Raw genomic sequence first — 26,298 nt, forward strand, 5'->3', positions numbered from 1 at the left:
GGGAGAGACTGAAATTTATTTACCAAGTGGTACGTACCTAGGTTGTTTTAGTTTTCCACAACTATAAATGATGCTGAAATAAAATCCTGCCAAATATTTTCTTGTGCTCATGTATAAGATTTTTTCTAAGATACATCCAGAAGTGTAAGTGCCAGACAATAGGCTATATACAATTTCAAATGTTTCCCATATCCCTGATAATACTTGGTGTTGTTGAGATTTTTAATTTTTGCTAATCTGATGAGTAAGAAAAGCAAGTTTCAGGAGTAAATTAACAAGAGTGCATTTACATAAATTTTTAAAGGACACATAACTATTTTGCTTACACATGCACAAGTATGTATTATCAGTGGTTGCTTCCAAGAATAAATGAAAGGATGTGATAGTTCCTTATCAGAAAACATATCAGAAGCCAATATGATCAAATAACAAATTAGTTCCGGGTGACAGGAACAAGATTATTGTGGTGTATTTTTCTGTATATTTGAATATGTGTCTAATAATAAACACAAATTGTTTCCATTGACTGGTTGTAGACTGGACAAATCACCTCAGAGGTTTTGCCTGATTATTTATTCCAACATAGTAACCTCTTCTCACCTGCCATTGCATTACTCTTCCCTGTTACTGTGTTTTATTTCCACTGTAGGTTTTATTATCTTGTGAAATTATTTTTTACTGATATATTTATCTTTTCTTTGTTTACCCCACTAGAATACAAGTCCCATGAGGGGAGGAACATTTTCTATCTTGTTTCCTACTGTTTCCTTTGTGTCTAGAAAATGACTGGTATATTATAGCCATTGAAGTGTGAAGTAATAATTTTTAAATTTTTTCCCCCCTATTTATTGCCAGTTATATTAAAGGAAAACAATTCTAAAAATCTCAAGTCATTAAAAGGCAGTACAATAATTAATCTTCATTATGACACTTACTGTTCCATATGTTGTTTAAGGAAGTATCAAGATATTTCAGGGTATTTTCCATCCAAAATGTTTAAAATAAAAAATTTCAATGCCAAAAAAAATCACAAATCCAATGATCAAATCTCATTTTAGTTGTCAGTAGCATTTGAAAATAGTGAAGAATTTTAATTCAATAAATCCAATATGTCACACACCATACATGCAGGGGGGATACAAGTGAACAGACAAGGGTAGATTGCAGTGGGGAGATAAACATGGAAACAATTACAATGCAGTGAGAAATTTACTATAATAAAGCTCCACCAGGATACTCACTGGACCTCACAGCAGAAAACGACACCAGCAGGCCAGCGAAGTGCTACTGGTTCATCTCTGCCCACGTGTGATCTTGTTTTGTACAGGACTGGTAAATTCCTCATGGCTGTCATGCTAATGATAAAGGTCCATAAACTGCACATTTTTCCTGTGCTTTGGAATTCAGGAGAAGTTTTACTTTGGCCCTAGATTGACACTTAAATTAAAAAAGAGTTTTGCTATGCCAATAGTATTTCTATCTGTTTTTTAACTTAAGTGTGCCAGGACAAAAAAGAATTACTGGTACAAGCAATGCAAGACTTACTTGCTCCCAGTTTCTGAGGTTCAGAGCATTTATATAAATCTGCAGAAATGAAGGTACAAAAAGAAATATTTCTAATATTAAAATACCTTGTTAGAAAGTACAACGCAAATGTTTCCGTCAGGGTGACTATATTTTAAGTCAGTCTAGGTTTGTGGAAGACAGGGCAAAGAAAATGAGAAGTATGAAAACTGACTTATGAAGAACAATTAAAGAAGCTAAAAAGATTTGCATGGAAAATAGGTGTAGGAAAATAACATAATAGTTTCAACACATATTTACAGCACAAGTTTGTAAAAAAGATAATGGGAAATAATGGGAAAAACAACCCCAAGGTTAACATGGAAAAGAGAAGTCTTGGAGATATAATCATTTCTACAAATATTTGCAGTACTATAAAGTAAAATATTGTTGCAGATGGAGAAAATATAGAGATGTTTCAGAAATACGAGCTTAACTGTCAGAGGTGTCAAACAAAATATTTTTGCAAGTTTATTGTCAATCAGGAGTTAAATTATCATCTCTTATACTACAGAATAAAAGAACCCTATATTGGGATGGACACTGGGCAGGCTAATTTTTTGAGCATCTTTTTTCTTTGGTTATTTGGTTAATTTGTTATCTTCTGAAAATTGTTTTTGCCTATTTTTTTTTACTGAGTTGCATTTTTCTCATTGGCTGTAGTTTTGTTTTGTTGGTTGAACAGTTGACAGTTACATCAGGTTTAAACAGTCTCCAAATTTGAGGCTTGTTCTGTTCACACTGATTTTTATAATACTTCAGTTTTATATTTCAGTATAGTCAAATTTACAAAATTGTTGTACAGACTGATAATTTTGCATCTTGAGAAATTCTTTCTTATTTTGAATTCATTCAGATATAATCCTATATCTTTTCTAACGTTCAGTTTTTCTTTTCCCATTTAGCCCTTTAACCCAACTGGAATTTTGTGAGTGGTGTGAGGTACAGATCCAACTATTTTGTTTGTTTCATGTGGATAATCAATTGCCCCAGAACCATTTATTGAATAGGCCATCCTTCCCTAATTTATAATGACATCTTTGTCTTGTACCAAGATTCCACTAATGTTTAGTTTCTGGGCTTGCTAATCTGCACCATTTGAATCACTGCACTAAATACAAGGTCTGACAATTAAGCTTGCGAACTTGTTGCAACGATCTTGCTAACCTTTTTGGTATCAAAGTGATTATTCATTATGAACCTGTACCAACTGGACAGTTAACTAAGCGTATTACTTGGAAGTTCTGAAAAGGCTGCGTGAAAAAGTTAAGAGCACCTGAACTTTTCGCCAACAATTCATGGCTCTTGCATCACGACAATGCACCAACTCACACAGCACTGTCTGTGAGAGAGTTTTAGCCAGTAAACAAATAACTGTATTGGAACACCCTCTCTACTCACCTGATCTGGCCCCTAATGACTTCTTTCTTTATCCGCAGATAAAGGAAATATTGAAAGGAAGACATTTTGATGACATTAAGGACATCAAGGGTAACACGATGACAGCTCTGATGGCCATTCCAGAAAACGGGTTCCAAAATTGCTTTGAAGGGTGGACTAGGTGCTGGCATCGGTGCATAGCTTCCCAAGGGGATTACTTCGAAGGTGACCATAGTGATATTAGACAATGAGGTATGTAGCACTTTTTCTAGGATGAATGCGTGAACTTAATTGTCCGACCTGGTACGTCTTGATATGTTTTAGAGCAAGTCCCTCACCACCTTGACTTAGCTATTCTTGGCACATTAAGTATTGCTCATGAATTTTAAGGTTTGGCAAGTCATTGTTTTACAATAAACACTACCAGAATTTTGACAGGAATGACACTGAATTTGTAAGTACAGTGGATTTTGCCATTTTTTTAGTCTTCCCATTCATTGAAAATATAACCACTCATTTTGGGAGTCTTCTTTAATGTCCTTCAATAAAGTTTTATAATGTTCTCCATAAGGTCTTAAACAGTTTATTAGTTTCATTCTTAGGTGTTTTAATGTTTTTCTTGCTTTTGTTGCTATTGTTGATGAGATTCCTTTTAAACTACATTTTCTAATTGAGTGGTTGCTGATAGGTAGTATACTTGTACACTGATCTTGTGAGTAGTATCTTTTCTGAACTTTTTCATCAGTTTTAAAAGTTTACCTAAATATTATTTTTTATATTTTCTACATACACAATCATATTGTTTCTAAGCAAATACAATTTTGCTCATTCTTTCCTTATAACATATTAATACTGCTTATTTTCATACTTCTATTTTTTTCCTCATCATGAGTCAGGACCTCTCTTAAATTTTAAAAATTGGTGAGAGTGTGCATTGTGCCTGCTACATTACTTTAAATCATTAGGTTATGATGTTTCTGGTAGTGAACGTGCTCATATATTCTTGGTTTGATAAGCATTTCTATCATAAACGTGTCAGTATTTTTTTCTATATCTATAAGGATGATATAGTTTTTCTTTTTTCTGGTAATGTGAAAAATCATAAGGGCTTTTCAAATGTAGAATCAGTTGTGCTCCTTTGGTCATGATCTATCATGTTTTTATACTTTACTATATTTAATTTGCTAATATTTATTTAGGATTTTTATACCTAGGATTGTAAATAAGACTGGTTTGCAACTTTTCTTTCTTTTGCTGTCTCTGTCTGATTTTGGTATAAAGATTATACCAACATTTCTCTTTGCTATTCTTTAAATAGTCTGTTATAGATAGGAATTATCTATTGCTTACAGCTTATATAAAGTAACCTGTAAAACTCTTTGGGGTTGATAATTTTATATATTTATAGGTTAGACTTTCCATAAATTATTCATATTATTATGATTAAATTATTTATTGGATCAATGAATTACATTATCTAATTTGAACAAAGGAACTCACAAAATGAACAACTGGCTTTTATGGGTACTGTTAAGAAATTACAGAATGAAAATAATATGAAAAATGTTAAGCATTAGCAAATAACAAATACAGGCAGAACTAACACTGCTATTACTAGTATGAGCACTTTATTGATTATGTTGTAAGTGAAATCAGGCCAAATATTTTGTTTAATTCTTAAGAAAGAGATTTGCAATATTGATTTATACCTTATATCATTACTAATAATACTCTCATGAAGTCTATGTTATGTAATAAGACACTTGTGGGGAAGTTATAATTAGCAAGACATTTGAAAATTATAACATCTTTACTTCAACTTTAAAATTTTAATTTGTGGAAAGATGAGCACATATAAAGTATTAGTGTGTATACATACATATACACACACACGTGTGGACACAAATGCATCAGAGGGTATGTGCTCCATTTGTTAAAAAGTTTGGTGTGCGTGTAAGCAATGGTAGAGACTACCAACCTACACTGCAGCAGAACGGTTTTATAAAAGAAAATCTGATTTTTTTACTCTGTGCTTAAAGCAATCTAGCAGCTTTCTGTAGCCCTAAGAAAAGTCAAAATCCTTAATATATTCTACATGGCCTTCTCATAATCTGGTCCCTACCCATTTTTTCAGTCACATCTTTACCATTCTCTTTTGCTCTCTACTCTACAAGCCACACTAGACTAAATGATCCCTATCCTGAAGAACTGAAGTCACATGAGAGGTCATCTGCCAAAATTAAAATCATAAACAAGACTATAAAGTACAGATTTATGTCCACTATCACTACTTTTTTCAACCTCAGGATATTCATGTACATATTTGTGCACTTCCCTAGGATATCACAATGATTTAAATAATTTACATTATTATCTTTCATGAGACTAGTGCTTGAGTATCTTTTACTTTATATTTAACTTTCCCATTGCTTCAATGAGTTTGTTATTATTATTGCCAAATAACAATGGGGAAATGAAAGTTCCAATAGGTAAAGTTAGTTGTTTAAGTTATTAAGTAGCAGAGCTGCAATTTCAACCACAAGTCTGTCAGATACCAAAGCCTACGTTGTAGTCTCTTTAGAACACTGAACTGCCTCCCACAGAAGAAGAGAGACATGAGGTGTGAAACATGGAAAATCAAAACAAAAAGAGTTCTAAAAATCCTATGCTTTTTAACTTCTAAAACTTACGTATTTTTTCCTTAAGCCTTATACTGTAGTCATCCTTGACATTTTTTTGTCGTATAAACTGTCTAATATCTCATCTCTTTCCACATAAACTCATATAAAATTAAAGAAAATTATTTCTGTATTTCAGCTCCCTCTCAATTTTAATCTGTCTCACATACTGAAAAGTCTGTCTCCTTTAAACAATGAGTGTACTTTTCTGTAGTGCCCCAAACACCGCACTGCCTTCTGTGATCAAACATTTCAATGCTGATATTTTTCTGGCTTCAAGGACTGACAATAACATCCTTAACTTGTGTTAACAAAAGCTACTTGTTCTTCTCTCTTCTCAAGGCAAACACTTATTTGGCACTTCCACGAGCACTTAAAGGCCCTTCCTTCCTTCCCTCTGTAAGTCATGGCTTTTCCTTCAATTAACTATTAGAGAAGTCCAACACAGCCTCCATCATTCAGATTCTTATGAAAAATGGATCATTGTATAGTTACATGACTACATTATATTTATCATATGTATTAACTTTTGTATTTCCCCAGTTATATCATCAACAATAGAAGATAAATCATCTATTTCTTTTTATTTTTCACCTAAGTGCAAAACCGAATAGCAAGTGCTTAATCAATGTTCTTAGCTGTACATTTTAAAAATAACTTTTTATCACATACATCTCTTTATTTGCATACTTCGCTTTTAAGTTGCTTGTTAGGGTTCTCTCAGCATACATCTTATCGTGAAAAGAGACTGAGAGCAGCTCAAATTTCTACTTTTATAGACAAAAGTCAAATGCAATACAAAAGTTCTAATTTAGCCTTTCTCACTAGTCCATATTACACAGGCTAATTACAATTAACATTATTTCTAAAATCTCTTTATGACTATAAGGGCACATATATTTAAGAATATTAAAACATAAACTTATGTATTATACACATACAAAAAGCCTTACCTTGCTGAGTATTTTGTTCTTGCATTCGATTCACAGTGAGGTCTAAGGGGCCTTCCTGTTCTTCCTGAAGGGAGTTTTCTGCTTGATTCATTTGGATACTTTTACATATTAGACTTGGTCCAATTGAACCATTTCTATTCTCTTGAATTTTACCACTTTTTGAAATATACTCAATTGCAAACTGACGTATCATCTTTTTCATTAATTCCTGAGCAACTAGGGGAATGTTAGGATCACAGTTCTGAGGAAGATCTAGGGAAGAAATAAATATAATAAGCATTAAAACATGAAATGCAGAAAAACAATATTTAAACTTAATTTTTATTATAAATGAATGATTTCAGAGTCTTTTAGCGTCAGTCCGTAATTGCCAAAGGTTTCTTAGACTTAGAATACTGTTTCCCCAAAAATAAGACCTAGCCGGACAATCAGCTCTAATGCATCTTTTGGAGCAAAAATTAATATAAGACCTAGTATTATATTATATTTCACTATATTATATTATACCCAGTATTATATTATATTATTTATTATATTATATAAGACCCAATCTTATATTATAGTAAAAATAAGACCGGGTCTTTTACTAATTTTTGCTCCAAAAGTCGCATCAGAGCTGATTGTCTGGTTAGGTCTTATTTTCGGGGGAAAACGGTAGAAACCTTATAGATTTAATCAGCTTATAATATAACAACCCTAAACTTGGCGTATTTAATCACTTCTTAGGTCTCAAATTAAAATACAAATAAAGAATTAGAGGAGCAGAACAGCTTATTTTTAGTTTTAATTCAAATGTACTCTACTAGATATTAAAACAGAATGTGAACATAAATTATATATATAAGTAATCAAACAATTTTTAACTTACACAAAGTACATGCATTAACTATTAAAGAAAACATCTAAATGCTCATAACTGTTAATTACCATTAAATTCTTCATTTCTGTCAAATGTGCATTTCATATATAGCTTGAATGTTATCATCAAGGATTTTTTTTCTTTCCTCAACTTTTTACAGAGAAATTTCAATCATAAAGAAAAAATAAAGAACAGTAAAATCATACAGAGAGCCTCCACCAAGATTCAAGAATTGTTAGTATTCTGCCACATTTGCTTTAACATTTTTTTTGCAGAACTGCTAAAAAGTAAATTGTAGAACTATGCCATTTCACTCCTAAATATTTCAGCAAGCATGTACTAAGATTCTCCTATAAAAATGGCAATATCATTATTAAGGGTCTTAATAAATCCTTGATCCCCAAACATGCTGATAAGCCGTATCAGCTATTATCAACTATAATGAAGGTCAGCAGTGACATACAATTCTGCTTGAAACTTGTATAAGAGGTCAAAACAATTGACTGATTTTATAGTGAGAGGCGTGGAATAGTGACAGACCACTTATAAACACAGTACATAAAAGTGATGAAGAGTTTTGGTATTGGGAAGGAGGGTTGGTAGTGGCTTTTCACATACACACTTTTGGTCTCATTCCAATCCTTTTATTTACTCTGCTCCTTCAGAGGCAGAATGGTTGGTTGGTAAATTGAGAAGGATGACTAAGCATACCTGGTTAGGCTACATATACTTATTCCTTTTAGAAGTGGGCCTACTTAAGATACTAGTTCTTTGCTCCTCAAATACCTCAATTATTACCTAGGCAGATCAATGCTATGTGACTAGGCCTGCCCTGATCCAGGGCTGTCTGAGACTGAAGGGTTAAGTCTCCTCAGTTTGGGGGTTCAGTATTAGCAAGAACACTTGTCTAAGACATCTGAAGGCAAGCCTTCCAACTAGCATTTATCATTATAGATCCATGATTCTAAAATGCAAAAAGGTTTAAAAACATACCATTTGGAGGTGAGAAGAAGCAACAAACACCTCAACCATGACTACCACCACATTTAGTAGCAAAATGTGGCCTAAGCTGACATGAATCTATTTATGGACCTGCAGAAATATCAATATATTTGATCACAGGGTGCTGTTTCGAACCTGTTGGAGATGCTACATAATGAACATCTCCATCATACTACATCTTGTAAAATAAAGAATTTTTAAAGTCTGAAGAAACATCTGAGAAAAGGGACTGTTACTATAAGAAAAGTATCATTTCAGCCTTCACATTTATTCTTTGAAGCCGGTAGGGAAGAGAGACAGAATTTGTTTTGGGATATTGGGAAAAAAAGACTTAGCTCATAGACTGGAATCTTAGTAATATTTATGAACTTAGGCTAGATACATATCATTCCCTCCATGTTTTAGTTTCTCTGTTATAAAAATGGAAATGATAACAGAACCTTGAAAACCATAATAGGGCTTGCTCACAAGGTATTTTAAGGTTATAGGAGATTACAGATAAAATAAACTCCTGTACTTGGCATTTAAACAGTATGATAAATGTTAGTTCTTAGGTTATAGTGGAAGTAATGAGAAACAAAAAGATGCAGACTGCAATTTATATTTTATTTATATCAAAATATGTCAAATAAGTAAAAATATTAAGGCAAACATAAAATTATTAACTAACTGAGAAAATAAAAAGAACATAATTTCTAAACCCATGTTTTACTTTTTGGTCCAGAATAGATAATATTAACACATGTAACCTAAGTAAAGTGATTTATCAAAACAAGAAATTTCCAGGTTGCACATAAAGATTCCCAATTCTTGATTATTACCTCTAGGAATCTTTGAAGGTTTCTGTGAACATTCTACTTCTCCTTTTTTCAAGCCTAATTTTGTTTTCCATTATGTGTTAAAAAAAGATACTGGACTTTTAGGTATTTAACTGTCCTACAATTTATTGACTAATGTCATCTTATAATTAAAAACAAATAAATTCACCAAAAAGAACAAAAGCATAATCAGACTTGTAACAGGTGATGAGGACTATACTAAACAGGGTTGAGTTTAGAGCTAAGATTAAAGCAGAATATAGCACTACTATATTCTATTCACTGCTCAGTTTTTGTCCCTTTACACTGGGGAATAGTAAGTCTATGTGTGTGAGACCAAAGGACCTGGCAAAAAAAATTTTTTTAATAAAATAAAATAAAATAAAAAAGAGACAGAGACAAAGAAAATGCTGCTCAGCTGCTAATTAGTGAGCCTTCTAAATTACTTGTGCATCCTGCCATAACTACAAAAAAGCAAATGGGTTAATTAAAGATCTAGGCCAGGGATTATAAATGCAAGTGTTTTCGAAGGTCAGGCAAGTAATAAATATTTGGATAGAAGAGACAATGTTGCCACATGGAAATGATGTCTATTGCCCCAAAGAAGACAAAACAAACTTATTTTTTTTGTCTTTTCACTTTTCAAATTTAACTATTAGGTTGGTGCAAAAGTAATTGCGGTTTTTGCAATTTTTTTTTTTTTTTTTTAACTTTTTAAACTGCAATTACCTTTGCACCAACCTAATAATTCAAAAGTTTAACATGCTATTTGTGGTAGCCAGTATCGAGATGGTCCTCAATGACTTCCACCTCCTGGTTTCATACTGTTGTATATAGTCCCTTCCATGTTCTATCAGAGGTGGTATGTGTGATTAACAGCATATTGCTGAAATGTATGTCGCTTCTGATATTAGCTTATAAATGAATGTGATTTCTATCCTGGATACTCTTGAATGCTGGTGTTTGCTGCCTACCCTAGCCCCCACCCCTACTCGTCCTCCCATCTCTCTGTCTCTCTCATTACTTACTCTGGAGGGAGCCATACTGTGAGCAGATATATGGTGAGGCTCATACAGAGAGGAACTAAAGTTTCCTGCAAACAGCAAAATGACTGAACTTGGAAGATACTCTAGATCAGTCAAATCCCAGATGACAACAACCCTACCTGACTTGGTAGACCCACTACTACCAAGTGAGAAAATGAGCCAGGAGCATCCAGCTGAGCCACTCAGATTTCCAGCTCAGAGAAAATGTGAGATAATAAACTACTAAATTTTGGAGGTAGTTTGTTAAATAGCACTAGATAATAATACAGATTTTGATATATAGTACTGGGATGCTGCTGTAATTAAAACCTAAAATGTAGGTGTACATTTAGAAGCAGATGGTACTAACGTAAGCCTGAAGTACCTTGAAAAAGTTGTTAATTGATACCTCATGGTCTTTGATAAAGCTGAATGGTGAAGACTTGTAGGAAAATGAGGTAAATGTTATTGGAAAGTGAAAGAAAGGATATACTTATTATATAATGGCAAAAAGACAACACTGTTGTCTGTAGTAACTTGGAAAGTAAAAAAAAAATGTGCCTAATGAGTTGGGTAATCTATCTAAGGAAATGTCTAAGCAAAGTGTTGAGATGCCTTCTGGTTTCATCTTGCCAATAAGATGCATTGTAAGAAGATAGATAAACTAAAGGAAAGACTGTTACACGAAAAGAAACCAGGTCTTGATTGCTTTGAAAATTTCCAGTCAATACAGAGAGCAAATGTGGCTAAACTGAAGAAAGGTTGGGCAAAGACCAAATCAGGGAAACAAGCAGGAAAATATGCTTTAGGAAGCTGATACGTTTTCTTCAAATTTGACTTTCTTATTAATGTTGTGGGTCTTGTGTGAATTTTTAATTTTCATATTTTTGTAGGAAAGATTTCACTCTACTAAACAAAAGAACTCTGGAATTAACCGAAATCTTTCCAGAAAATGTCCACTCAACAACATTGGTAAAATCTCAGTAAAAACAAGTGGTATTTCAAATTACCCTATTCCCATCCTCCCATCTCAGTTTTGAGGTAGCCTTCTCCAACACACACAGTCCTTAGGCAAAGACTAAGAATCTTATGGTTCTAGAAATTTAAGGAAATCTCTGTTCTATCATTAGTTGACCACTAAGCTAACACAGCAGAGATGTCAGTAGCCACAAAATAACAAAATATAAAAAAAGTAACTTCACAGAATTAGTTAAGAAAAGTCACTAAACAAACAAACAAACAAACAAACAACTAACCCTTAGGTAGGGGATAATCTGATCTCCACAGTTGTAACTAACATTGTATTATGTAAAATATCTAGATGTTTAAACAAAACATAGTAAATGCAAAAAACATGAAAGTACAGTCCACACATGGGAAGAAAAAAGCCAACAGAAACTCTCTCTGAGAAAAGTGGAGATATTGGACTTACTAGACAAAAACTTGAAATCAGCTATTTTAAATATGTTTGAAGAACTAAAGAAACCTTGTATAATGGAATAAAGGAAAGAATCATGAGAATATCTCACTAAATAATAATATAAATAAATAGAAGTTTTTACAAAGAATCAAACAGAAATTCTGGAGTTGAAAAGTACACTAACTGAAATGCAAAATTCACTAGATGGATACAATAGCAGATTTCAGCTGGCAGAAAAAAAGAATGAGTGAACTTGAAAATAGGCCAATTGAGATTACCCAATCTGAGGGAAGGGCAGGAAGAAAAAAAGGAAGGAAAGAAGGGAAGAAGGAAGGAAGGAAGGAAGGCTGGGAGGGGAGGAGAGGAGAGGAAGGAACAAAGATAGGAGGATAAAAGAAAGGAAGGAAGACAACTGCTAAGTTCTCTTTAAAAAAGAAAGAAAATTGAACAGAGCCTCAGAGACCTGTGGGATACCATCAAGTGTACCAACATTCACACAACATTCACAAATGGTAGTCCTAGAATGAGAGAGAGAGGCACAAAAAATATTAGAAGAAAATGGTGGCTGACAATGTCCCAAACTTGATGGAAAACATTTATCTACACCAAGCCCAACAAAATCCAAGCAAAATAAAAGAAGTCACCTTTGGATGCATCTAGACACATTTAGATGCATTCTAATCCATCAGTCAAATACCAAAGACAAAGAATAAATCTTGAATGCAACAAAAAAATAAATCAACTCATCACACACAAGGGACCCTCAATGAGATTAACAATCAATATCACATCAGAAATCATGAAAGCCGGAAGTCAGTGGGATGCCATATTCAAGGAATTGAAGGAAAAAGACTATCAACTAAGAATTCTATATTCAGCAAAACTATCCTTTGTAAAGGAGAAATTTAGACATTCTCAGATAAACAAAAATAGAATTTTTTTTTTTTTTTTACTAACAGACCTGACCTAATGAAAGGACCTAATAGTAAATCAAATCCACACCTCATACCATTTACAACGATTAACTCAAAATGCATTAAAGACCTAAATATAGGAGTTAAAACTATAAAAATTTTAGAAGAAAACTTATGTGTAAATCTTCATGACCTTGGATTAAGGCAACAATTCCTTAGATTTGACACTTAAAGCACAAGCAACAAAAAAGGTATAATGGACTTGATCAAAATTAAACTTTTAGGCTTGAAAGACACTATGAAGTAGTAAAAACAGTCCAAACAATGGGAGTAAATATTTATAAATCATGTATCTCATAACGGACTAGTATCCACAGTATAAAAATAACTCTTCCAACTCAACAATAAAAAGATAAATGCCTAATTAAAAATTGGTTAATGATTTGAGTAGACATTTCTCCAAAGAAAATATTATTGATGGCCAATAAGCACGTGACAAGATATTTATTATCATTAGTCATTTAGAGAAATGCAAATCAAAACTGCAATGAGATGCCATTTCACATTCTTTTTTTCTGCCAGCTGAAATCTGCTCTTGTATCCATCTAGTGAATTTTGCATTTTAGTTAGGGTACTTTTCAACTCCAGAATTTCTATTTGGTTCTTATGTGATAAGAAATGTAGAGAACAAGTGCTAGTGAGGATGTGGAGAAATTTGTACCCTTATACGCATACACTGCTGGTGGGAATGCAAAATGGTTTAGCCACTTTGGAAAACACAATGGCAGTTCTTCAAAAATGTAAACATAGAATTACTATAAGATCCAACAAATTCCACTCCTAGGTATTAACATATACCAAGAAAAACTGAAAACATGTGTCCAAACAAAAAGGTGTGCATGAATGTTCATAGCAGCATTATTCATAATAGCCAAAAAGTAGAAACAATTAAAATGAATTGATGAATGTATAAATACAAGGTGGTATATCCATACAACAGAGTATTATTCAGTCATAAAAAGGAATGAAGAACTGATGTGTGCTACAACAAGGATGAACTTCAAAAACATTACACTAAATCAGGGGTGCCCAAACTTTTTTCAACGTTTTTTACCAAGGGCCATATGTGGTAAAACACACAAACAGCCGGGCCACTCACTTGAAGTGAAGTACAAATTGCCTCACCTGGTTTATTTAAGTAAACTAAATACATTTTTGGAATTTGCTGCAGGCCAATTAACAATAGATTGCGGGCTGCAGTTGGCCCGTGGGGGGCCACAGTTTTGACACCTCTGCACTAAATGAAGGCTGCAGATTGTATGATTGCATTTACATGAAATGTCTAAAACAGGCAAATCTATAGAGACAGAAAGTAGATCAGTGGTTGCCAGAGCCTGGAGTAGGGTAAGAAAAGTATGAGAAGTGAGTGCTCATCTGTTAATGGGTTTCTTTTTTAGGGTGATGACAATGTTCTAGAATCAGCAGTGATGGTTGCAAAGCTTATGAATGAGTATACTAAAAACCACTGAATTGTATACTTTTAAAAAGTATATTTTGTAGTATGTGGATTATAGCTCAAATAAAAGAAAAATAGGAGGGAAAGATAACTCAGAGAGCGGAACCCAGGCCCAAGGGACAGATCTAAGAAGCCAAAAGGAATTACTCCTAGGCCTTAAGATCTAATCAAGGAACTTCCAATACTTGCCCAGTTGGATTTCACAATTGCTATGGAACAATTGTGTGCATCCCATTTCCCCCCGTTTCTGAACAAGAATGTTTACAGTGGTTTTTCTAGGCTTGCCCCACCACTGGGAACTGTACCTGATGTGCTGTAGTGAAGGAAGCCTCACCTGAGTTAGACAACAAGAGTGCAGGCTTTGAGATGATACTGTAATAAGACTCTTGGAGGTCTTTGGGCAGGGGTGAGTGTATTTTGCATATGAGAGAGATGTGAATTACCAGGGACCAACTGATTCCAACTTCTTTGTATTCACACATCTATTTAGTATTCTCCCACACTGATAGGTAGCATATAATACTATTATTTACTGAAGAGGGATAGCTGCTTTTGGAATCAATCTAAGAATACCTGTTCGGGTTGTATCAATTATGAGATGGTCAATGTGGGAAATATAAGTCACTAATCCCACAAAAAAATGTTAAAGGCCAGTATGGTGGCATTTTTGTTATCTTCTCTTTTTCCATCTCCATTCCCCTTCTCTCCTTGCTTGATGACTGTATTAACAACAATTAACACTGACACAACACTTTACAGTACATAAAGAACTCTGACATACATTGACATCATTTAATAACAAGTATCATATTAATGCAGACAATGATATAATGAAAGATAAAAAGGAAAGCAAAGTCATATGGAACCCTTTATGGCATACGGTTCTTGCCTTCGCCTTTTATTTTTCCACCAAATATTTCATTTCTAAAACTTTCTATCTAAAGAAAAGTTGAAAGAAGAATACAATGTACTTCTACAGTATTTTACCTCTATAGAGTCAACAACTGTTCATACTTTGTGTCATTTGTTTTATATACACTCACACAGGTTATTTATAGGTGAAGCATTTAAAAGTTGCTGATATCATGAAGCTTTAACCCTAAGTACTTGAGTAATAAAAAAAACAAGGACATCACCATCCATAACTATAATGCCATTATCCTTTTTAAGAAAACTAACACAAACAATAAAGTCCCTAACTTTCCCAATTATGTTTTTACAGCTTTCCCCTCCACAATCTCAGGGTACAATCAAGGATCATATCATATGTCCCTACTCTTTTCTCTTGCCTTTTCTTGACTATCTTGCCATTTATTTTGTAGCATGTCCCCCAATTTGAGTGCCATTTCTCATGATTTAGGTTTTGGTGAATCATTTTTGACAAAAATCACACCCAGGTGGCATGCCCCTTGGTGTATCGATCACTTGGTCCCAATATTAGTGCTGCTGCTGACCACTTGCCTTAAGGCGGCATCCAACAAATATCTCCATTGTCAAGTTATCTTTTCTTCTTTGTAGTCAGTAATCTGGGAGTGTCACTTTCATGTGAGTATCTTGTTCCCCCCAAATCTTTTATTTGTTCAATGGTTTTGGCAATAGCTGATTCCTGCCAGAATCAGTTGTTACACTAATGGATGTAAAAATGTTAATTCCGTAATTCTATTCATCATTCTAGTTTTATATTAGTATACTTAAAAAAGAAATGCTTTCTCTTTTGTGACCCTCACCATCTTTTTGTTGTTGTTATTGTTTTCTTTTTTGTTTTTATCACTATGGACTCATGGATTGTTTCTTGTTATTCAGTATTATTATCTGTGCCATCATTATTTGTTTTAATGAATAAGTTTTTCCAAATTTAGCCAGGGGAAACCCTTTCATATTGGTCTTGTTTTTGAGAACTTCCTATTTTGGGGCAGATAAAGAGATATTCCATGTCCCCTTCCTCCTTTTTCAATCCGTATTCCAAACATCCTACTTTTCCTTCATGTAGAGATTGCTATTTACACATCAAGGTCTGGATGCTAAGTATGGTCATTGCTATTAGTGGCATTGCTTCTAGAATTTTATAGCAGGCAAAGCTCATAGATGCCCCTCACTCCCAGCCAACTCTCTCTCTCTCTCTCTCTCTCTCTCTCTCTCTCTCACACACACACACACACACACACACACACACACACATATTTAAATGAGTTCATACTGATACCTCTAATACCACAGGGCTCTTCTTTTTCTTCTTCCATTCCATATTTTTATTCCCTTCTCTGACAGTAAAAATTCTCAGAATAAACCAATACCACTAATAAAAAATGTTTAACTTTAAAATATATCCTACGGAGAATACTGAGAATACAGATTACTGTTAGTTATTTGAATTATTTTTTTCTGTGTTCTGTATTATCAATATGATATACAGTTTAGGTTCATTTGTTTTGTTTGTAATCAATCACAGGATTCCCTCCCCCATCCTTATTGATTTAATTTCATTAAGAAAAATTTTAATTAACATGTCCCATAAGTCAAAACCATGTAAGACTCTGAGAAGTACCACTTATTTTTCTTTATTTTTCCACCACTTCCAAAGCAACCAATTTCATTAGTTTCTAGTTTATCCTTTTGTGTTTTTTTGTGTAAAAATAAGGAAACAGATTCATACCGTGTTTCCCTGAAAATAAGACCTAGCCAGACAATCAGATCTAATGCGTCTTTTGGAGCAAAAATTAATATAAGACCCAGTATTATATTTTATATTAGATTAGATTAAAGACCCAGGCTTATATTATAACAAAATAAGACCAGGTCTTATATTAATTTTTACTCCAAAAGACTCATTAGAGCTGATTATCCAGATAGGTCTTATTTTCGGAGAAACACGGTATATTCTTCTTTCCTCTTCTTTCTTAAAAGTTAACATACTAAATATACTCTCATATATACTCATACTGTATATATATACTCTTTTTACTTTTTGCTTTTTTCACTTAAAAATATACCGCAAAGGAATCACTCTTATCAGTTCATAGAGATGTTCTTTATTCCATGGTAATCCTTTTTATGTTTCTATCACAGACTAGTCAACCTGTCTCCAATGGGTGGGCATGTAACTGATTTCTAATATTTTACTATTATAAATATTGCAGTGAATAATTTCGTGCATATCTATTTTCATGTTAAACAAGTACCTTCAGGTAAATTCTAAAAAGTAGGATTATTGACTCTCATAGCACATCTTATTCAAAGCATCAGAAGCATTACCGATCAATTCCCGAAGGAAAATTTCCTTGTTGGAATGGAAGGTATTGATATGAGACATGAGCTGGGCAATTTCTGCCTGGAAGACAACAGTCTCAGGCATCTCAAAGGTGAAGAGACTCAAGAACTAGAGAGCAGGTGGGCAGGGACTTTGTCTGGCTCACACACTGCAAGAAGGATGCATGGTGACTTGAGCTATCTTTGTTTTTACTATTGTAAATGGCATTATATCATCTGATTATGTGTACATGAAAGTCATTGATTGTTTATTTTATATCTTGATACTTCACTGATTTCTTTTACTGTTTGAATTATTTTTATTATCAAAGCTCTTGGTTTTCTATTATCATTTGCAATGAGAACGAGTCATATTTCTTGTTTTCCAGTTCTTATGAATCTAAACCGTTTGCTCTTGTCTAATTGCACAAGCCCAAACCTCCAACACAATGTTAAATAGTGCAGACAGAGGACAATCCTGTATTGTTCTAATTTTAGTGAGAATGCTGCCTGTGTTGCCATATTAAGTGTTATGCTGTATTTTAAACTAGGGTATGTATGTTTTATCACATTAAATAAATATGTATCAATTCCTTTTTTTATAGACTATTTTTACCAGGAACATGTGTTGAATTTTGTCGAGGGTCTTTCTAGCATCAGTGGAGATGAACTGCATTTTTTTGGTTCCTCCTTACATTAAAAGGTAGATTACATTAACAGATTTCCTAACACAACAATTTTGCAATCCTGGAACAATTCTCACTTGACCATGATGTATTATTTTCTTACTGTGTTGTAGAATTCTGTTTGATATTTTCATATTGATGTGAGATTGTTCTGTAGCTGTGTGTGAACTATGTAAGATTTTTGTCTAGATCAATATCATACTCACGTAAAAAATAACTTGGGAACTTTCTTTTTTCATTTCTGGAAAAATTTACAGAGCATTGAGATTAGCTGATGTCAGAAGGTTTGGTAAAATCTAACTTTTACATCTTCTGGGCTAGGTGCTTCTGTTGAATTTTCTTAAAACTTTTTTCTACTTCTTAAAAAAAGGCCAGATTAAACTTTTTCTTTCAGAGACAATTTTGGTAAACTGGATTTTCCTATGTAATTATTTATTTCATCTAAGTTGTACAAAATACAATCTTATGACTTTTAAAATTCTGTTTCAATGGTTATTTCCTCCTTGTTCTATCTTGTATATTTGAGCTTTTTCCCTCTGCACTACCCTGCCCTGTTCCTGGCCAATTGGTTAACCGGTGGTTTATCTGTTTTGTTGACTATTTCAAAGAAAAAGCAATTTTTGTATTCATTTTTTAGTCCTAATATTTTTCTTCCATCTCATTAATTTTTGCTTCAATCCTCATTATTTCTTTCTTTGTTCTTTATCCTGATTTACTTTGTGTTTTTTTCTCTAGACGCTTTTTTTAAAATAAGAATTTGATTCTCACTCTTTATTTGTTGATAAAATATTAAAGACTAATTATTTTTCTAATCACTGTTTTAATTGTATTCCGTAGATTATTAAGAGATAAGCATTTTCATTATTAATATGTTTTAGAAATTCTACAATTTTGTTTTCTTCCCTTTTACCCTAAAGTTGTTTAAAATGACGTTTACATTGCAGGTGGACAAGACTTAATTTTTTTGTTTGTTACTCATTTCTATCTTTATTGCATTTTGATGAAAAAAATTTTTTTTTTTTTGGTATTGTTTCCACTTTAAGGAACTTGTTTAGGATTTCATCTTGACTTAGCATATAAATTTTTTGTGTGAATGTTCCATGTACATGAGAATAAAGTATACGAAGTATGACCAAACAATATGGTGAATGTTTAAATAAAAAAATTTATTACTGTTAAAGCCACATTGCCATTAATCCCCCTAAAAATACTCTCCCTCGCTTTGAACACACTTATCCATCGTTCTTGTCACTTTCTGAAGCAGTTCTGCAAGTCCTCTTTCTTGAGTATCTTTAGTGGTACTGTCGTGGCTGCCTCGATGTCTTGAATCAATTCAAAATATTTACCTTTCATGGTCATTTTGACTTTGAGGAAAACCAGAAGTTGCACGGTGCCAGATCCAGTGAATAAGGTGGATGAGGACACACCATGATGTTTTTATTTGACAGAAATTACCATACCAGAAGCATTGTGTGACATGGAGCCTTTCTGTTGTGATCACAAAATATGGTGAATGCTGCTGTCGAGTGCCATCCAATGGAAAGGAAGGGATTTTCAATACAGGAAGTGGTGCACTGAACCTTATTAATAGTGTCTGACAAGTTTCAACTTGTTTGGTGCAGTCGGGTGTGAGCTATGGTGGAGAGAAGATGTGTTTTAAAGTGTGTTGTAAATCATCCTCCATGACAATGCTCCATGTCACATATCACTTCTGGTATATGGCAATTTCTGTCAACTAAAAACATTACGGTGTGTACTCATGCACCTTATTCACTGAATCTGGCACCATGTGACTTCTGGCTCTTTCCCAAAGTCAAAATGATTCAGGACTTCAAGGCAGCTATGACAGCACAACTAAAGACATGAAAGAGGACTTCCAGAACTGCTTCAGAAAGTGTGAAGAATGATGAGGTGTGTTCGAAGTGAGGGGGACTATTTTAAAGGGGATTAATGGCAATGCGTCTTTTACTGTAATACATTTTTTATTTAAACATTCACTGTATTGTTTGATCACACCTCATAAGATCAACCTATCTTTGATAAAGGTGCAAGAGATAATCAAAATGGAGAAAGGACAGTTATTTCAACAAATGGTTTTGGAATAACTGGACAACTACATGTAAAGAAATGACCTAGAAACAGGCCTTACCCTTTTACAATAATGAACTCCAAATAGATCATATACCTAAATGTAAAACACAACTATAAAACTACTAGAAGATAACATAGGAGAAAATCTTGGTGACCTTGGGCTTGACAATGACTTTTTAAATAAAACAACAAAGCATGATGCATGGGAAAAAAAAGATGGACTACATTAAAATAAAAAAAAATTTTGGTTCGTGAAAGACTGTCAAGAATGAAAAGCTCAACAGTCTTAGCACAAGATCCAGGAATTGCAATCCTAGATATTTGCCCAAATGAGTTGAAAACTTAGGTCCATACATGAACCTGTGAATACTTATAGCAGCTTTATTTATAATTGGTAAAAACTGAAGGCAACCATGATGTCCTTCAATAAATGAATGATTAAACAAACTGGTATACCCACATCATGGGATATTACTCAGTAATAAAAAAAAAAAAAGGAGCTATTAAGCTACAAAAAGACATAGAGGAACCTTAAATGCATATTGCTAAGTGACAGAAGCGAATCTAAAAAGGCTACATACTGTATGGTTCCAAATATATGACATTCTGGAACAAAGCACAACTATGGAGACAGTAAAAAGATCAGTGTTTGACACAGATTGGGGGCAAGGGGTGGAGAGATGAATAGGTAAAGTACAGGGGATTTTTAGGGCAGTGAAACTTTTGTGTATGACACTGTAATGGTAGATACGTCAAATGGTATATTTCGTAAAACTCACACAACTGTACAGCAAACAGAGGGAACTTAACATAAACTATGAGCTTTGTTTAATAATAATGAATCAACAGCGTAACAAATGTAACAAAACACTGAAAGATATTAATAGGCAAAACTGAGGGGGAAAGACGACTGTATGGAAATGCTCTGTTCTTTCTGCTCAATGTTTCTGTAAACCTAAAGCTCTTCTAAAAAACTAAGCTCTATTAATTAAAAAAAACAAAACAAAAAATCAGATTAAGTGAAAAATTCATTTGATTTCACTTACTTTTCTTCCTTTAAAAAACTATTCAGTAGATGGCACCAGAGATCCGTTAGAATAAGGATTTACAAGATGCATTGTACTATTCATAATGCTTAGTCTTGATGTGGACACATGCTTTGAGATTGTATTTATTCATTAATGAATGAGATGACGCTTTTGGAAAAAAAAGATGTGTTACAGACAACTAAATTTAGATGCAAATTATTTCATTCCATAAGTAGGCAAATAATCATGGAAATCTAGGAAAGCAGATTATGGAGCAACAGTCATTCTACATCATGGGTAAATAAAAACAGCACTATACTAAGCTGTTTAAAAACCAAATTCCAACTCACATTTTAACAACTACTAAGCACATCCATTTGACACTTCTAGGCTACTAGTGAGCAAATACTGATTAGTAAACTGTCTTTCTCCATAGACTAAAAGCATTCAGTGAATGTGGCATCAAGGCATTTAAAAACTTACATCCTTTTCAAGCTGGGACAAAAAAAATATTATGTCTTTCTAAAAAACAGAGGGTGAAAACATGTTAATACCCACCTACCAAGTAACTATCGCTTATCCACCCACTGGCATTCAAACTGACATACTAAATACTCATGCAATTTTATAGAGAACAAATAAGGTAGCCCTAACTTATAGAAAACAATCTCTTCCCCCATATTCTTAATTTGTATCACTTTAAAGTGATCTTATTATAGAGGTACCTGGATATTACGTACTTTTACCCATTAATGAAAACCAAATACTATATACTGACACTTTGGTGGGGGTAGCGAAGAAGAGGCAGAAGAGGGCCTCAAAGAAGTATCTGGAGAGAAGAGTAAAATGTATCCTTATTTTTCCAAATTTAGAATTCAAGTCTCAGAAAAAATATTGTCAAGGATGGCAGCGTACAGCTGAAATAGCAATATAAACAAGTATATTAACCTTTAATTACCATTATAGACTTCTGTATAGTGGAGAATTACTATTTAACATTTACTTCCAAGAAAAAGTACTACTCAGAGTTCCAAATGAATTAATCAGTAAATTTTTAGAACACAGTTTAACTGTAGTTGTGGAACAACAGAAACGGAATGAAATGCAGTCTTAGGTACACAATAACTGAAAACCTGTATTGGAAGTGAGCTCCCTGAAAGCCTACTTCACATTACTAAGTAATACAAAAATACGGCCATTGATGGATTTCTGACTTGTCCAGAAGAAATAAATGTATTAATCTTAATTTGTAAGCATAAAGTATGGTCACTTACACTTTGGGAAATACACCGTATTAGGTAATATACATAGCATAGAGATTCCCAATCTTTTATAATTTAATTCCTTATTAAATTTAATTCAAAGACATGCCAAGTAAGAGGTAAGTTGTTTTGTCAGGCAAATTTTATGAAGAAACAGCAATCTGAACCAAATACAAAGAAATGTTTTGTTTGGTTCATAGTATTACTGCAAGTAGACATACGATTTTTTTTGGCTGTCTGAAATGTAAAAACAGCTTCCGGACTTCTACCAGCTTTCAGGACCACTAGACTTCAGGATATACCAGGCTGAGGGACAGAACCTCATCCAACCTTGTAATTTTACAGAAAAGGAAACAAAAACCCAGAAAGATCAAGACAGAGATAATGGCAGAGCTTAGAACACCAGTTTGCTATCTCCCAGATGGTACTCTTTCTACCAGACCATGTGGTCTTACTTATAAAAATAAAAACAGTGGTACAAGTATTACTCCTTATTCAAATTTACTTGGTTCTTGAATTCACATAATTTGAAGAACAAGTTCAAGTTGCAAGGGATATTGCAGTATCTGAATCTATTTGATTCCTGAGTTTTCAATAAGAAGAAATTTATTTGAAAATTTATCTGAATTTATTCAATTCCTGAGTTCAGATAATGAAAGTTCAAATAAAGAGGAAGACCTGTATTTTATAAGAAAATGAAGAAAACCTTGATCCACCCCTTTCCTCTTTGTATGTATGTTTCTAATTTTACCCCAACCAAGTCTCAGGAGTCATATGAATGAATGTCTCTATTTGCTCAGTAGGGTGGTATAATAACTTAGTTTAATTAGAAAAGAAGATTCTAGTTTCCCCTCAACTCCAAACCTCCCTTCACATCCAAAATTACATAAGGTTCTCAATTACCACAAGCAGAAGTATACAGATTAAATTCAACAAATACATATCACAAACCAACATGCTCAGTATGCATGTGTCAGTTTACATTATCTTGTACTAATTTCATAATTCATTATATAAGCTTTATAATCACATATAATTTACATGTAGGGTTAAAGAATTTATAAAATGACTTATATCCGACGTCCTTTTAATCTCCCTGAACAACTCAAAGGTACGCATCCTCATTTAGGTTGGGTCTCTATCCCTCGTGCCTATTCCTTAACAATGCTCTGGGATAACATTCTAATCATTTTAAAGTTTTCAGACACATTTTGTCAACATTCTATTGTAACTGTTTTCCCAGCATGCTGTAACACACTTCCACTGTTGTATTTCAACAAAACACGCTCTAGCATCCATACTACACCAAACAACTGGGAAAAAAACCCATAAAAAATGAAAGGCCTATTAGTAAACAACAGTTACCTTCTGCAACTACTGCATTATATTATCAGAAAAAGATAATTCATCATTGTAGAGTAGTATTACTATATCTAACTTTTAAAAGGATTTGTCAGAACCGAATGTAAGAAGAACACGGCTAACTGAATCTCTGAGATTAAAAATATAAGTTATTTTCATTAATGATTCCATCCTTATTTTCATCAAAATTTCTTGTGATAGAAGCAAAAACTAGAAAACCTTATAGATTAGATTTCTTCTCCTTTTCCTATCATTTTCCAGGAAAAAATGTTGACAAGTATGACACTTAGAATACCAGAAGACAAACAGCAGCACACACTCTTGCCACCATAATTAAGAGATATAGCTAAGCCATATAAAAAGGAAATTCAAAAAAAAAAAATTCCTAAGTCATTACATTAATTATCAATTAATAATGGATAAGCCAAGCTACACATTTCTCAAATAAAAATAGTGATAAAGTGGAACAAAATCTGGTTTATTTCTAACATCGAGGCAGCCAGAAGTCATTTGACCTAGGCCTCACATTTATAAATTGGCCACATTATTTAGAATTTTAATATCATCTTTGAATGAGGTTGTATATTTTTATATTTTTATGTGGCAGAACTGAAAAAAAATTTTAATCTTACAATTTCAAATTTCCAGCCCTCTAACTGGACTACCTAGATATCACAAATTAATACTTTTTATAGATCTAATAATGATCTTGGGAATACAATTTTATTTCATTTTGTAAATGTGTTTAAAGCTTAATTTGTTATATAAAACATTTAATATACACACGTACAACAGTTTGTAAAGCTCACCTCATAAAAGTAAAGTTATCAAGCCTCTCTCAACTTTTCTTGATCCTTTTTTATTTTCTTAGTTATCTCAGTCTTCGTTTCGTCTATGCGTCTAGTGTCTTTAGCTACCACATGGAGGATGTCAAAAGTGTACCTTCAACCCCACAAGGCTGAAAGAATTAGGAAGGCTAACTGTACTTAAACAAGGTTAAAGCACTACCCACAAACACTAACCAGTCCTAATGATCCGATAAAGAACTTGTTTTCAAAATTTCAAAAGAACACGTACAAATCAACAATAAAAAGCTAACAACACAATTGAAAATGAGCAAATGACTTGAACAGATCCTTTAAAAAAGAAGATATAGAAACTGCCTGGAAGAACCTGAAAAAGTTCCCTGATATATTAGTTATCAGGGAAATACAGTGTAAAGCAAATGAGATACCATTTCACACGTACTAGAATTAGGTTGTAGCAAAAACTGGTAACAAACAGTATTTGCTGACAGGTATCTGGAGCAACTAGAACTGTCATGCATTTCTAACGAGTCTGTGAAATTTTGTAGAATGGGTTGGCAGTTTGGGCAGTTTCTAATATATTTTAAATATACATTGACACTATGACCCAGCAATTCTACTTCTATGGATTTTCCTAACAGAAATGAAAGCAGATGTCCAAAAAGTGTGAGAACATTCATAGCAGCCTTTATTAATAATCTCTAGTGACTTATTAAAAACTCTTTTCAAAGCTGGTAGTAAGGAAGAACAAAAAAATAAAAAACGATTCTTGCATTTTAATGCTGTGTGAGTGGGAAGATGGCAATGGCATTAATTAATGGAGAACATAGGTGAAAAAAGAACATTTAAAAAGGAAAATAAATTTAGCTTAGATTCGCTGAACTTAAAATTCCTCCCGTAATATACTTGTGGAGATGTCTAGAAACTAGTATGGAACTCGGAGAGAGGCTGTGGGTTATCACACAGGTTCAGTGTTGAAGCCAGGAGAGAGGGTGAGATCGGGAGATGCGTATATGTACATAAATATACAACTGTATGTGTATATAAATTCTAAGGACATAGTCGTTAAGGTATAACATTCTGAGGACAGCATGAAGATCAAATAGTAAAGGGGGTACATAGGATTCTTATCCCTTTTTGAGCAACGACTCCTTTGGCAGTGTGGTGAAAACTACGGGCTCCTTTTCAGAATCATGTTTTCAATGTACAAATATATAGAATTACAAAAGAAACCAACTGTACTGAAATATAATTGTCAAAAATATTTTTAATTGAGATATGCTTTTCCCTTAAAACGTTAAAATATAAAATCTAGTAGTAAGTCTAATATCTACCGTAATTTTAAAGCAGTGAGAACATGAACAATAATGTAAGATATATGAAATTATATCATATTATATGATATAATATGAAAATATCTATGATATTTATTCCTAGAACAGGTATTACTAATACTACTGGGGTTTGTTAACATTTATATTTGAAGGAAATGATAAATTTCAGCTAGGGATTAATGAAAATAAAGATGTCATTTTTTCCCCACTTAAATTCATGGACCCAAGAAAATCCTACCCATGAACTTGTTGGGGAGTATCCTAGGTTAAGAACCCTTGAGCTAGGAAGTAAAATTAAAGAGAAAGAAAAACTTGATAAAACAAAACCATGGAAATTATAGCAGCAAAACAGCAT

General features: G+C 33.3%; 1 protein-coding gene across 11 annotated transcripts in view; it reads right to left on the reverse strand.

Moving 5' to 3' along the window:
* Nucleotides 1–26,298, reverse strand: part of LCORL (ligand dependent nuclear receptor corepressor like) — a 122,893-nt gene that overhangs the window by 38,020 nt on the left and 58,575 nt on the right. For all 11 annotated transcript variants that reach the window (XM_019744436.2, XM_019744431.2, XM_074321726.1 and 8 more), the window contains one exon: nucleotides 6,575–6,826. In XM_019744436.2, coding sequence (XP_019599995.1) covers nucleotides 6,575–6,826 — 252 coding nt within the window. The remainder of the gene's footprint in view (nucleotides 1–6,574; nucleotides 6,827–26,298) is intronic.

This window comes from Rhinolophus sinicus, linkage group LG02 (assembly GCF_036562045.2).
Source record: "Rhinolophus sinicus isolate RSC01 linkage group LG02, ASM3656204v1, whole genome shotgun sequence".
Taxonomy (NCBI): Eukaryota; Metazoa; Chordata; class Mammalia; order Chiroptera; family Rhinolophidae; genus Rhinolophus; species Rhinolophus sinicus.